Here is a 15,103-nt window from a genome sequence, read left to right as displayed (position 1 = left end):
CATGGAGAAGGACGCAAGTGATTTCGCGAAAAGGTGTGACAAGTGCCAAAGGCATGCATATTACCCTAGACAGTCACCAAACGAGCTGGTGAGCATGACCAGTCCGTGGCCCTTCGCTGTGTGGGGGATTGACTTGATTGGAGCGTTGCCAGCAGGAAGAGGAGGAGCAAAATACACGGTTGTACCAGTCGATTATTTTACTAAATGGGTGGAAGCAGAGCCTCTAGTCAACATAACGGCTAAGCAAATCACCACCTTCGTCAACAAATTTATCGTCTGTAGGTTTGGAGTACCCTACAAGATAATCTCTGACAATGGAACATAATTTGAAGGAGGAATATTCGAGGAATATTGTAGGGAAAAGGGAATCAAGAGGAGTTTCTCCGCTGTAGTACACCCACAAGCCAATGGACAAGTGGAGGCCATCCACAAGATCCTAAAAAGGAACTTGAAAACAAAGTTCGAAAAGTTGAAAGGGGCCTGGGTTGAAGAACTTCCCAATGTGCTTTGGGCCTACAGGACCATACCTCGTTCCACCACTGAAGAGACGCATTTCGCCTTTAGCCTATGGCTGCGAGGCTGTCCTTCCAATAGAAATGAAGATTAACTCCATCCGCATACAAGCATATGATGACCAGGCTAATATCGCAGCATTAGCCGGGAATTTGGACCTGTTGGAAGCTAGGAGAGAAAGGGCACAACTGAGGCTGGCAACATATCAGCAACGAGCCACAAGATACTATAATTCAAGGGTGCGAGAGGGGGCATTCAGAGTTGGAGACCTCGTGTTATGGAAAGTCCTGCCCAACACTTGAGACCCGAGCGCAGGTGTGTTAGGGGCAAACTGGGAAGGGCCCTACCAAGTTGCCCAGGTTGTGCCCCCTAACACCTACAAGCTTACACGCTTGGATGATACCATGGTTCCTAGAGCATGGAACGTAGAACATCTAAAGAAATATTATCAGTAAGACCTCCATGTTGGGGCACGAATGTTATTGTTCTGTCTAACGTGCAAGTTAAATGTAATAGCTACAAGTTTAACTTGGACTCCTTAATATGTAGTAAGAACGAAGTCACATTAAGTTATCATGTACTTCACCTGTTTCCAATGAATATGATGTGACATTAGATGAACATGTAGTAAAAGTTCTTGTTTAAACAAAATGATTATTAAAATACGTGAATGGAATGATCAAAGTGCCTGCCGAGATAAATCTCGCCAACCACTTGGGGGGCAGAGTATATAGGAAAGAAGAGGATATAAAAAGACCCCTTATAAATAAAGAAGAAGACCTGGCAAGATATCGTTTGAGTTCACAAGGATTAGCTACCCTTATGAACATCAGAGAAGTCAAAAGGTCCTACAAAAAAAAGAGAGAAAAAAGGGCCTCCTAGTAAAGTCAGATGCTTCCACCAGAGGAAACGCCTTAGGAAAAGCGCCCACCAATAAGCCTAGAGCGGCTACCAAGCCGTCTAGCCAAAAAGGGTCCTAAAAGAGACCCTTGCAAAAATAGTACTATGAATAATGATGAGAAGGACGCTTCTCGAAAAGAATAATAAGCGCGTGCAAAAATTTATAAAAGGATAACTAGAACCCAAATGGTCAAAATATCCTTATAGACACAATCAATAGGCACCAAAGAGAGACCTATCGAACCCCTTCGTATGGGCTCCAAAGGACCTCAAGCCTGATAAATAAAAAAGTATATATAAAAAAGAGAACCTATCGAACCCCATTTTGCGGGCTCAAAATGACCTCAAACATAGAGGAACAAAAGCAAACAAAAAAAAAAGAATTTTTTTGAATGATAAGCTCAAATGAGCATACAACCAAATCGAGTTAAATGATAAGATCGCAGAACCAGAAACTCAGGGCCTCCTGCCGCAGGCATTCCACTCAGCCACCCTGGCAACAGCCTGCTCACCAAAGGAGAAGAAATCGAAGTTAGGATTTTGCCTCCACATTCCATAAAGGGCGCGCTCTATGGATTTGTACTCAATTTCAGCCAAAGTCGCCTCTAGGAGAGTGACCCTCTCCTGCAACGTTGCGACCTTAGCTTCTACTCCACCAAGATCACCCTTTAGGCGAGCAACCTTCTCCTGCAGCATCACGACCTTGGCATTCACCCTCTTCTTATTTTTCGATGATGAAGAGGCCTTCACCAGGGCCTTCTCAAGCTTAAGCTTGGTGTCAGTAAGTTCCCTCTCGAGCCCCTGAACCTTGACCGTTAGACGGTCCCTTTCAGCATTTGACGATGAGAGGTCCTGCGCCAAGTCGGCAAAGCAGTTGGCCACTGTATAAGTCTGCACAAGAAAAATAATAATCATGATGATAAGCAAAAAAAAAAGGGTAAGGCCAATATAAGACGCATGAACTCACCCAAGTGGCGGAGCGCACAAGAGTCTCCCTAAGCTCTGACATGGCGAAATTCCCGAGATTTCTCCAATCAGTCTCAGGAAGACCCTCGGCAACCCGAGTATACCATTGCCCATATGAGGTCGCTATACGACCCACCCAAGGTGCCCTCTCCGAGTCAGGGGTGTTAGGAAAATATGTATTTGCCTCAATGGAAATAGGTAATATAATTACAACTCTAAACTAAATATTACAAATAAATATTATTGATTAAAAAGTGTTACAACTCTATGACATAAAATTACATGTAAATATAGAGAAAGAGGTAGAAGATGATAGAAATAGAAGATACAACTCTAAGACAAAAAGATACAAATAAACTAGAAGTAGTAGAATGAAATATATAGATGAGATTACAACTCAAAAACAAAAGATACATATAAAAGAGTAAATATAGAATAATAGAAGAAATGAAAAGCAATAGAATAAAGGAACAAGAATAAGAACAATGAACTAAGAACTCTCACTCACACAACCAAAGTGAAGAGTGTTGGGGATCACCAACTTGAACAAGGTTTGAAACCTTTGTCCAAAAGCTTATTTCCCCCTAACTCAAGCACTAAGGGATCTCTCACAGATATTGGAAAAACTTTCTGGAATTATCAAGCCGCAAGGTGTTTCTAGCCAAGTGCTTTAATGGATAGAAAAGTTGTGTCTTACAAGTGTGCATTAGGCTCCTATTTATAGAGTTTTGAGACACCCTTTGAATTTCAAATTCCACCAACCCCCATGGCTGCTACCAATGATTAATTGGATGTTTTATGGAATTAAAATAGAGATTTGGGAGTAACTTGGCTGTTGGAAACGTTCAAAATTGGATAAAAACCGAATTTGTATGAAGCTGTCAGCCACTAGGCCCGCGACGCTTGTTTCAAGCACCGCGGCCCTTGGTCATTTTCAGCAACCAACTTTTTAGTTTTTTCCAAAACGTTCCAATTTATTCCCACTTGATTTTGTAACTTCCATACACAATATGGGAGTTAAAATCACATCTCTATCAGCCATTTCTCATATGGCTTTAAGAAATTCATCTCAATATTGTGTAACAACAAATCTACACAATAATGGGTGATATTTAGGAGTTACAAATTTGTGATGAATTTGTAACACCAAATATGTTACATGTTTGGATATTTCACATATATCCAAATAATGTAACTCTCTATTATATGTTACAATATGTGACACTCTATGTCACATTTATTTAATTTAAAACATTATATTATAAAATAATATAATATTACATTATATTATAAAATAATATAACAACGGGCGCCTAGCTGGGTAGGGACGGATGACCCACTCACCGAAGGAGGAGAGGGCGCAGGAATATCATGAAAATGACCCCCCGAATAACCAGGATTGAGGGAAGCATGAGGGAGAGCATCATAGTCCTCAGAAAAGGGACAGACAAAGCCCCTCGGCATGCCCTGTTGACCGTGGGAGTGAGAGGCCATGTCATGGTCCATAGGGGCCAAAGGAGGGCACCCCCTAGGAGACATAGATGATCGGCGAGGTCGCCTGTGTTCTAAGGAAACCTCCTCGAGCACCCACTCCACATCGCCTCCATCAGAGTGATGCTCAACTAGAGGCGCCTTCTTCCTTTGCTCAGAAATGTGCCACAACGCATCAGGATCCGAAACTGCGGACAAGTTGTAGCGGTTCAAGTTTGCCACAGTGAAGAGGCGAGCGACCATTTTCAAGGCAGGGTCGGCATCGAAAATTTTGTCCACTAGCGATGCCTCCGACTGAGGGATGTCAAGGTCACCAAACTCCTCTGCACAATCAACACAATTGCAAATATAAGCATAAGTTTCAGAATGACCAATTCAAAGCAAAAGGACGACAAGCTTGAAGCATTTACTTGGGGATGAGCAAAAGCGTTCACGTACGTAGAGGGGACCTTTTACGAAGAAAAAGTCCTGCTTCCAGGATCCCGGGTTTGAAACAGAACCCTCTATGAGGGAAGCCTGTGAGTTGGCCTTCTGTAAGAAATAAAAGCCTTTAGATTTGGGTGTTGGCATGAGGTTGTACATAAAGTGCACCTCCCGAGCCATAGGGGCGCGCTGGTTGAGCTTAATGAATGCCATGTATAGGCAACTTAAGGTTAGCCAGCTGTTTGGCGCCAGTTGGAGCGAAGCAAGGTCAAAATGATTAAGTATCGTGACAAAAAATGGGTGCAGAGGAATGGTCCCACCCGCTTTCAGGATATGCTCGCTCATGGCCAAGCACCCCTGAGGGGGATTATCGGTTCGGCAAGTGTTGGAAGGAACAAACAATTGGTATTCCTTGCCAATGCAATATTTCATAGATAGCTCCAACAGCCGGTTCTCCGACACGTTGGACACAATGGAGGACGCTAGTAAAGGACCCGGATCTTGCGCCTCAGGAGCCACCTGTCGCCGTACTCTCTTTGCCATATCTGCAAAACCAAAAGAAAAGGTGAGGTAGAAACAGGGCACTTTACCCTCCATTTTTTCTTCCTAGAAAGGGTCTTCCACCGAGGCGCTAAGTGTGAGAGTGCTAAGCAAGGGTGGATCAAAAACAGGGGTTGAGGGGAAACCGGGATGACCCCATGACAATCATAAGGGGAAAACGGGGTAGGAGGTTCAGGCGGGAGATTTCCCTCCATGGACTCCAACTCCATCTGCAGATCTAAAAGGGTCACCCTAAGGTTCGCTATATGGTCGCTAAGGTCAAGGGGGAAAGAAACTTCGTCGTCCCTCAGAACTGAGTCTATTTCGCTCTCCACTACCCATATTTTACGTCTAAGTTCAGCCATATGCTCAAGATGACATATACGGGCCTGCCTCAAAGTGTCATAGTCTTGGTAAGGGTTGTCTTCGGGGGACTCCGAGTCTGAAGATAAGTCTACAAACTCGACCCCTGGAGGAGCACCAGATGATCCCTCACATGCCATGGGACCTTGTCTTGTAGTAATTAGGGTGCACGTGTAAATGAGAGGATTGCTACAAAACACAAAGGAATGGGCTCAAAACCTCTAGGCACAAGCGCTCTAAATGACCAACTACGGGGTATAAACGAGGGCATGTAACTGGGTTAACTCACAATGAGCTCCGGCCAAAGCAACCCATCCCGAGTGGTGCTAATTTAGACCCAGTGAACATAAGAGGGAAAGAAAGTATACCTCAAGTAAGTAAAATCGAGCGCTGTCGTGGTCGAAAGGAGGTCAAGGGTCAAAAGTACCGTCGCGGTCGAAGAGAAGCAAATGGTCGAAAATATGTGTCTGCAAAAACAAAGAAAAAGGGAGTTTTAGTCCTCAAGTACCTGCATGGATATTGACATAAAAGAAATGAACTCAAATTATAAAAGAAAAAGATAGCAATAGTAAGGTGGTGGGGGATTGAACCCCTTACCTCTTGAAAGGAGTAAGGATTCCAAAACCACTAAGCTGAAGAGGTGAAGTGTAAATACTAGGCTAGATATGAAGGCCTATTTATAGGGACCACAGGCTCATCTTAGCCATGGAACCAGATGCCTGATCAATGGTCAAGAAGGGAGCTTGGCACTTGCCTTAGGACTTGCGGAGCACAGCGATAGGCTTACATTCACCCTCAAAATCTCGCAGACATCCTGAATGCATCGCACCTTGAAGTCTACAAGAGAGCCTAAAGACTCTCTCGTAGACTGGGGGGCAAGTGTGAGCGCCGCAGATTGGACATTATTATGAAAGACGAAGGCCTCACGCAAGGCCTTCACGAGACTGACTTGTCTCACCCCACGTGAGGCCTCACGCTTACCACACTGAAGGTCTTACAGGCCCGTGCCTAGGTGTCGCACACCCAGACGCCTCTCGCCACCATCCGCACGCCAAGGCCCGTGCCACATCCCTCGCTTCGCGCCACCGTCTCGCGTGCATGCCCAGTGCCTCGCGAGGCTATCGAGAGGGTCTCAAATATCCCACCTCTCCAAATAAGGGATCTTCACGCTACGCGAGGCCTGCGCCCAGCGAGGCCATCTCGCCTCATGCGCGGGCACCATGAAGTGCCTCTGTGAGACTCGCGCGCAACTACCGTGTCGCGCCCCTGCGAGGCCCGCGCGCAGCCACCGTGTCGCGCCCCTGCGAGGCCCACATGCCCAGCGAGACCATGAGGCATTGCGTATGTCGAAGACCTTCCTCTTGACCACTCTAATGGAATTATCTTGTTAGGTCCCCATGAACCTTCTGAGGTATGTAGCTTGCTGAAGAAGCCCTATCCCATTTTGGGAGAGGTGCCACCAGCAAGATGCACCTCACACGTAGGTTCCAAAGGAATTCCTAAGTATGATTACTTAGCCAAATATTGAGGAGCTCAAGATATAAATGCTCTCCCCCCCCCCCCCCCCCCCCATTAAAGGGGCGAAAGGGATGGAATTCACGTACAGGTATGGAAGGTACAAACAAGACAAAATGAACCAAGGTAGTATACAACACCCCTACCCTTCAAGTAGTGGTCGCATAAGAATGGTACGTGGCAAGTACCCTCCTAGCACGCCTGTGAGGTTCGTACTCGGCAAGTAGTGGGGGTACGGTAGCAAGAGTACTTTTGCAGACCACTGACATGTACCAGAGCCGACACCACAACCATCTGTGCCACTACGTCTGATGCAACTTCCCTGACAATGTACTTATGAACAATTTGGTTCCCTCGGACCACAATGTATTAGGGGCCATTAGAGCCCACTATAAAGGGAACCTCACTTCATCATGGAAGGGGGTTGAAAAACACTGTAGCTTGGTATAAAGAGAAATACACGTCATTTTTTTTCTCCATTTCCTTCTGCAACTATTTTCTAAGTTTCTTATTAGGTTCTTGAAGTTCTTCATTTATAAGCTCTATACTTTGATTTTTATAACTTAACATCGTTGACAAGTTCTCACCGTTAACACATTCCTTTTAACTGAAATTTTTAACCCTAGACCATTAATCACATTGAGATGCACGTTTAAGGCCTAATGACTCGTTTAGCGGGTTAAGCACTATTTAAAATACACAGTGTAACGTTCTTGGCTAACCAGGGCGTTATATTTTCTTGGTCATATAAACTGTTTATATGATTAATGAAAATTTTTATTGTTATATACAATGGACCTACAATGCCTATTCCCTTTAGCACTCTGAATGTTTTTCCAAAACCAACAACATTTGACGTGTTGCCCTGTCTAAGATGATTAAGGACATCACGGAGATCAGGTTATCTGTTTCCCAGTCTATTAAAGACACTTCCCCTCTTGGTCACCCCCCCAACATTTTGACTGTATGCTCGAGGAGGACCAGGAGGTGGTCTCGCGGGACAGTTCGCTGGCTCTTGCTGCCTTAGTGGGAAAAATGGTCCTTCAGGCTGCACATTCCCCCTGGGTGGAATATATTGAGGCCCAGGTGGCCTTGGTGGAACAAACCATCCTCTTAGATTTTCGTCCTGTTAGTGGTCATTATACTGTTGATGGTCACGGGGTTGGTAGCACCGACTGTCCCCTTCATCATCATCATCATCATCATCATCATCATCATCATCATCATCATCATCATCATCATCACCACCACCATAACCATCTTTGTAAGTTATTTGATAACTACTCCTAGCCTCTAGGTCGTTTATTCTACAATTATGATCACAGTTGTGTCCGGCAAAGTGAGGTGGCTGGCCTCGATTTTGGCTAGCAGGTCTCTCATCCCTTGGATGTCCGTACTGAGGACCGAATTCAGAATTTAGAGGCTTCCATCCTCTTGAGGCTATTTGCCTAAGGTGCTCATTAGCAGGTCTTCTAGATCTAGAAACTTGTCTGGCACAACCTCGCTCCCTATTAGGAAGCACCTGTTCTTCTTGATGGAGTGGTCACTACACCCTTTGTTGAGCTCCCTATGGGGGTGATGGCTCCTAGGAGGTCTAGGAGGGACCACTTATTCACGAGACCGCAATCGCTGGGCAGGTTTTGGGGTTTGACCACCTGGTCGTTGGGTTTCAGGATTTGCCTGACCAATGTTCTCAGACTGAGGATCCATTAGTTGGGCTCTTGCTGCTTGATTCTATGACAAGATGACCTCTAGCAACCTTGTTGCCTTAGCATTATGACAGTCAGCTTCTTCTTGGTGAGCTTCGAGGGTTCACTGTCTCTAATTTATCCAAGCTTAAAAATTTTGTCGTTGTTTGTTGAGGGCTTCGGATATAGCCTCTTGAGCAACTGCCTGACTTTCATGCATGGCAATGAATTGCTCCTACATCTACTCCATGACCCCTTTCAGGTGTTCATGGTCGGGGTGCAGTTCTTCTCCTAAGTCCACATGGGGCTCATCATTGCCTAAATGTGGCTGGTGGAGGCAGGTTTCCAGGATGATGAAATAGATGAGTAGGGCACAAAGGAGGGATTTTACTGCTCGAGGGGCGATCAGGTTGGGCAGTGTTAGGGTTCCCCCTTGTGGCTCTTGACTTTGGCTTCTAATAGTGAGAGCCATTGTTTCGGGTGGTTCTAATAGAATAAGATCTTGAGTTCAAATCTCAATGAAAACACCAAAATGTTGACCAGCGTTTTGGTCAACGACACTGAGTCACTTTATACGACAGAATAAGAATTAAACGAACTGAAATCAAGCAAACGACACAAAGAATTTTATAGTGGTTCGACCCAAAGAGTTGGTAATGACCTATGTCCACTTGCACTTTTATTTATCAGAAAAGCGTCACACTTAAGATCAAGAAGAAACAGGGTTAGACTGAGTTTCTTAGGCTGACGAAAGAATAGACTTAGAAGGGTTTTATCTGTAAAATGCTTACAAAAGAGATCTCTAGCTCTTTCTCTCATCTTTTTCACTTAGGGTTAGTGATTGAATAAACCCCTTATTTATAGATAGTCTTAATGAGCTATGGGTGATTACAAGAAAATCTAGGCCCTACACGTGTAGGTGTGGGATCAGTACATTCAGTTACATATTCAAATAATATAGGAATAATACAATTTAAATATCAATTACGTAAATATCTTGAAATATTTGATAGTGCCTCGTGACACCCGGATCATTGGGTAAAGTGTACTGCTTATCAAGCAAGTCTTGTACTCTGTGCAACTTCATGAGATGGCACTAATTTGCTCCATCATCGAGCAGGCTATTGACTCTTTAGGAAACAACCTGACATGGCCTCCCCAAGCAGCCACTCCTTCCGACCAACATTCTAAATTTAATGTGGTATGACGCCACATGTCTTCTTCGTAACAACCACATTATCCAGTCAAAATTTGGTTAAACAATCGCTAAATGTGTTTTTAATCACAACTAATTTTATCATTATGTATAATAGGTTGTGACAAAGAGTACAACTTGTAAATAAGTATTACATTTTAGTCATAAATAATATTTTGTTGTGACTAAAAGTGACATTTAGTAACAGCAAAATTATGTGGCTACTAAAAAGTTGTTACTAAATGATTTTTTTTAGTGCAAATAGAAATATTTTGTCTCCAAATTACAAAAAATTTCTTTATCTTACCACTCAAGATTTAATAAATTATCTATTACATATTAATTTAAATACACATTTCCAAACATAAATGATTTTTCAAATTATCAAATTGAGATAGAAAGGAAACGTATAATTTTAAAACAAAAAATTTATATTTGGATTATTATTACAACATGATGGATGTAAATTGAGATAATTACACCTTAATATATGTTTTTATTAGAGCGTGAATATTAGTTTTCTATTTTTTTCTCTACTCATCCATTCTCGTTAATGAATTAGCCACAATAATCCAAATGAGATACGTAAAGAGAGGACAAAAAATTACTTTGATCACCATGAATCCAAGCCCTAATTTTCATAAGCTTGAAACTTAGTCATCATAAATGGGCTCAACAAAGGTTGGTTGCCGGAGTAAGGATATGCAGTGGTGATCGGAGCTAGCAACTTCGAAGATGACGGTGGTTGAATTTAAGAAAAAAAATTGTGGTGATGGTGCCTTGATGAAGCTTAAGGTGACTGTGGAAGATAAGAAATATGGTGGTATTGGTGAAAAAGTAAAAGTAAAAAGAATCTAAAATCCACCTAACTCGATAACTAGGAAAAAAAAAGTGATCCAAAATGTAAATCTGATTTTTGAAATTTTTTCCACTCACCATGCGATGCATCACTTGTACGATTCATGAAGGGTCGTGATAACAGCATGGGCGATGCATCGCCTGGCATCAGGCGATGCAACACATGGCTCTTTGCCAAAAATGCCCAAAATGGCGACACATCACCACTAAATATTCAAAAGTAATAAAAATATATCATTTATGTATTAATTAGGTTACTATTTTTAAGAATTTTCTTTTACATACTTTGATTTTTACAAACATAAGTTTTAGGTATTATAATTTTATTTTAAAGAAATTTGTGGAAATAGATCAATTTTAGAATCAAGTTTGATTTTTGGCCTTGTTGTATGTGTTTTCACCAACTGACACGTGGTAGTCATTAGAGAGTAATTAAGCTCCACAGACGCTAAGAAATCCCAGGTGAGCTCGCCCAGAGTTCCTCTGAAGGTAAGCCATTTCCCATCTTCGTGCACCGCCCCCGAAGAAGGTTGTCACCATGCGAGATACGCCTCGAGGACCACAGTTGTGATATCCTCCGTCCTCTCCATCCAAGTCCTCCAGGTCTGCGAGAAGCATTCTCCAGACCTGGAGCATAGTGCCAAGTGTCAAGCACAACGATCTTGGACCACAAGCAGCCGTCTCACATGTTACTATTCCCTCAAGATGTGGTGTCGAGTCCGTACATGCAAAAAATATCATGTCCTAATGCGCTGCCTAACATGGAAAATCATGTAGCTAACCCCTGACACTGTCAGGGATGTGTTACCCTAAAAATTTGTGGGTTGTAACCTCGTAAATAGGCCCCGTGTGATACGCACGTGTCCACCACCTCTTTAATTACGAGAACATGTATTAATTAGCATTTATACCCCAATTAATTAGGAATATTTGTAATAACTCCCCATTAAGGGAATTAATTGTCCCCAGCCTCTATAAATAGGGCTAGGCCACCCATTATTTGTATTTCAAAGCATTGCCGAGAGTTGCCTGAACTCCATATAAGTTTGAAACCTTCAAGCTTCCTCGTATCCTAATAGCTAAAACAATAGACTCGTGGAATATGGTTAATTAATAACTTGAACCACGGAAAATTTTGCGTCTTCTTACTGCAGTTTCTTTAAGTTCTATTAATTAGTTGATAGTGAAAAAGACAGTCAACGGACCTACTTTTAACAAAATGTTAGTGAATGGCCTCGTTTTTCATTAAAAGGCAGTGAATTTACTTGCCAACTAAACTTCTATTTTTTTTTTCTTCAAAGTATTTCCACAAAGAGCATTGTTATAAGGCATCATGGTGCCCAATACCACCTTGGTATTGATTGGTATAATTAAGTATCAAGTCCCTCATATTCTATTATAAATTAAAACATGTTGAATTTGATACTAAATTGCATCATTAAGGTTATGCCATGTCAAGAGATGTTGATGTAAAGGGGAGAGGGATACAAATTATGGAGCTAATTCAGGTTTTATTAGAATTATAACAAGTGATTTATTAGATTGATTGAATCCATGAAAACATTTTGTTATATAAATAATTAGTGGCGAAATGTGTACAACAAAATATATGCTAAACTAATAAAAGAATTTTAATCATAAGTATGAAATATGAGTAACAATATGTGCACATAAAAAATATGCATCAAAATATTATACACAGTGACGTAACATGAAAAGTAGCATATTATATAACCAATCACATTTATTTATGATGAATAATTATATTTATTTAAGATAGAATCCACTATATTATGTCAATTTCTGTAATGTTTTGGTACATATTTTATGTGAATATCAGTACTAATGAATTATTACTAATATATTTATTTGTATACGAGGCTTTGGAAAAATAGTCTGGAGAAAAATTATTTTGCATTTTGACTTAGTTTTGATAATATTTTGTAAAATAATAGCTAGTCAAGAATTTTGGATGGAGACATTGTGCAAAGAATTATTAAAATAATATCAAAGTGCAAAATAGATTTTGAAAGGGTCTATTTCCACTAATTAATCTATATAAATTTATACATTTGTGTGCGTGTGTATGAAAATATTATTTCTAATGGGAAGTTGTAAGAGATATTGGTATAAAGAGAATTGGCTTTCTAAATTCTCTCATAGTCCCTTCTATCACATTCATTGAAAGCAGTAGAATAAAACACCTCAGTTTGAACTCGTCTGTACTAGATATTCACTCAACAAATTCAACAAGAAAAATTGTAAAAGTGTAGACTCGTAATAGTCACAGAAAAACATAAGCACCACAGGCAATGCTGCAATTGTAAAGACTACAAGAAAAACTTTCTATATTCTTCTGCTTCTTGAGCCCTATCCTCAGGACTTCTGTCCTTCCATTCAATGTCTGAATCGACCTTTTGCTTAAGTTTCTTATCACTGTCATCAATCTACACAGACCCACATTAAATATATAGTTAAAGTCAACTATATATTCAAAGAAAAAATAAATAAAATTAAAAGGAGTGGAAGAAATGTCCATCTTTATTATTACAGCTTCATTTATATCATCATTCTTCTGGTAATCACTAACTTTCTGTGGAACAATATGGATGTGAACATGGGGTACACTTTGTCCTGCTTGGGTTCCATCCTATAATAAGGTTCCAAACAATAATTAAGTAGTTACATTATTCGTGAAAATAAAATATTTTATAATGTCACTTTACAAAATAATTTTCTTTTCATAATTGTTTATAAAATCATTTTTGTTTGAAATCCACACAAGGTATCAAGAATTTAGGGGTTAAGACTATTTTATTAAAAGTATCAAAACAAGGTTATTGTACAAAATGATTATATATATATAGGAAGTTTCTACACCCGGGACATGCTTTTTGTCTTCATCAATAAAGACATATTTAATTTTGGCACGTGAAAAATTATAATTCAATTTTTTTTTATATAATGATGTACAATGTAGTTATTTAGGACCTCCTATCAGTTTTCAGAAAATTATGAATAATTTACAGTACCCAAAACATATATTTTAAAACTATTTATTTCACGTGTGTATAAAACATGTTTTAAAATCAAAACAGCTTGTTTCATGTTTTCAGTACCGTAAATTATTTGAAATTTTACAAAATATTATGGGAGGTTCTAAATAACTATATTGCACACCGTTATATGTATAAAAAATTAGATTGTAACCTATTCATGTGGCGAAAACACAATAAAAATATGTTGTTTTGAAGCTTATTTTATACGAGCGTTTTTAAAGTCTGTTTTTGGCATCGTAAATTTTTCGGAATTTTTTAAAAACTAGTGAGATGCTTGCTATAACTATAATGTACACCGTCATATAAAAAATTAAGTTATAATTTATTTACATGGTAAAATCATAAACGTCCCTACCGCTGGAGAAAAAAATTATGTCTCTACTATTAAATTTTCCTATATATAAATTATTTTATCCAACACCCCTATGAAGATTTATATTTATATATATATTTATATAAAAAAATTAATGTCTATTAAGAAATATAAGATACAAAATTTTACATTATATTTTTCAAATTGTTTCTTACTTGTATTGTGAATGTGAGGGATGGTGCTTTGTGGTAGCTCTGGAGCGGACCAGAGATTTTATGAGCTGCGGTCCATAAATCGTTGGTCTCATCAGTAGTTAGATCAGCAAAGCGTTTCACTTCACGTAGTGGGCACACAAGAACATGTACTTACACGTATCATGTTAAGATAACCAAACTGAAATGACTTTAGAGATTATTGATTATTCTTGGAATGGACATGACCCACTTATATGATGCTAGCTATATAATGAAGTTTAATTAGCATTTAACCCCAGCTTAATTAGGGGAACTATTAAGCATGCAACTTTGCGTTTTGTTATAATTTGATGATACAAGACATCACATACTTACATGTTGGGTTAGATATTGATATTGCAACGACAAACTATAGAACAATAATGTTATTTTTATTCTCCATATATTAAAAAAAAAGGATATGACCTGCAAAAAGAAAAGAAATTAAATGAATATCAAACCAAAATTAAAGATGCCACACACACACCAAGAATAAAAAAAATGACAATAAAGAAAATCAATAAGGGAAATACAACACAGATTAAAGATGTCAATTAAAGATTTATCAAAAAAAAATAGATGTCAATTAAGGACGGTTTTCTTTCCAAATGGTTTTCCCCTTCTAAAATTTTAACAAATAATCCATTTCAAAATTCATATTATACGAGCATCACATGAATTGTTGACTGCCATTAAGATACCAAAAATATTAATTAAGGGATATCCTAATTATTTATGGTTTTTTTTTAATTCTGATTTTAAAATAAAGTCATAATTTTCCTAATTATGAAGTAAAAGTATATAGAGTAGATAGTAGAGAAGAACATAAGAATAATAACAATAAGAGTAATACCCGGAAGAACAGGACGGAGATTGACAAAGGCAAAGGATAGGTGGGTCGTGTAAAAGACATCTTTGCTGCTAATCTTGTGAGGCCCAAAGGTATAGAAACTCTCGATCTCCATAGCCATTTTATTGGTCACTGTGATGAAAAATGAAGATGAGAATTGACTCATTTGAGTTTATGATCAGTTTTATCATTTAGT

General features: G+C 39.6%; 1 protein-coding gene across 3 annotated transcripts; it reads right to left on the bottom strand.

Moving 5' to 3' along the window:
• Positions 1 to 12,576: 12,576 nt before the first annotated feature.
• Positions 12,577 to 15,103, bottom strand: LOC133788272 (bifunctional bis(5'-adenosyl)-triphosphatase/adenylylsulfatase FHIT-like). Of its 3 annotated transcripts, none has more exons than XM_062225691.1 (4): positions 14,909 to 15,103; positions 14,040 to 14,186; positions 13,043 to 13,102; positions 12,577 to 12,899 (listed from the first exon to the last, which is right to left on the bottom strand). In XM_062225691.1, the coding sequence occupies exons 1-4, from the start codon at positions 15,071 to 15,073 to the stop codon at positions 12,783 to 12,785; spliced, it is 489 nt and encodes a 162-aa protein (XP_062081675.1). In that variant the 5' UTR covers positions 15,074 to 15,103; the 3' UTR covers positions 12,577 to 12,782. The 3 variants fall into 3 exon arrangements, with proteins under 3 accessions (XP_062081675.1, XP_062081674.1, XP_062081676.1); XM_062225690.1 differs by having other exon boundaries at positions 13,004 to 13,102; positions 14,909 to 15,100; XM_062225692.1 differs by lacking the exon at positions 13,043 to 13,102.

The sequence above is a fragment of the Humulus lupulus genome, chromosome 7, assembly GCF_963169125.1.
Source record: "Humulus lupulus chromosome 7, drHumLupu1.1, whole genome shotgun sequence".
NCBI lineage: Eukaryota > Viridiplantae > Streptophyta > Magnoliopsida > Rosales > Cannabaceae > Humulus > Humulus lupulus.
The sequence above is the reverse complement of the archived record's forward strand: the minus strand, read 5'-3'. Positions and strand labels throughout refer to the sequence as shown.

Coding starts and splice junctions, on each gene's coding strand:
- LOC133788272 (XM_062225690.1), bottom strand. CDS start 15,073: ATGAGTCAATTCTCATCTTCATTTTTCATCACAGTGACCAATAAAATG. Junction 14,187..14,908: donor TCCGTCCTGTTCTTCCGGGT/ATTACTCTTATT, acceptor TACGTGTAAGTA/CATGTTCTTGTGTGCCCACT. Junction 12,900..13,003: donor ATGATGATATAAATGAAGCT/GTAATAATAAAG, acceptor GGGTCTGTGTAG/ATTGATGACAGTGATAAGAA.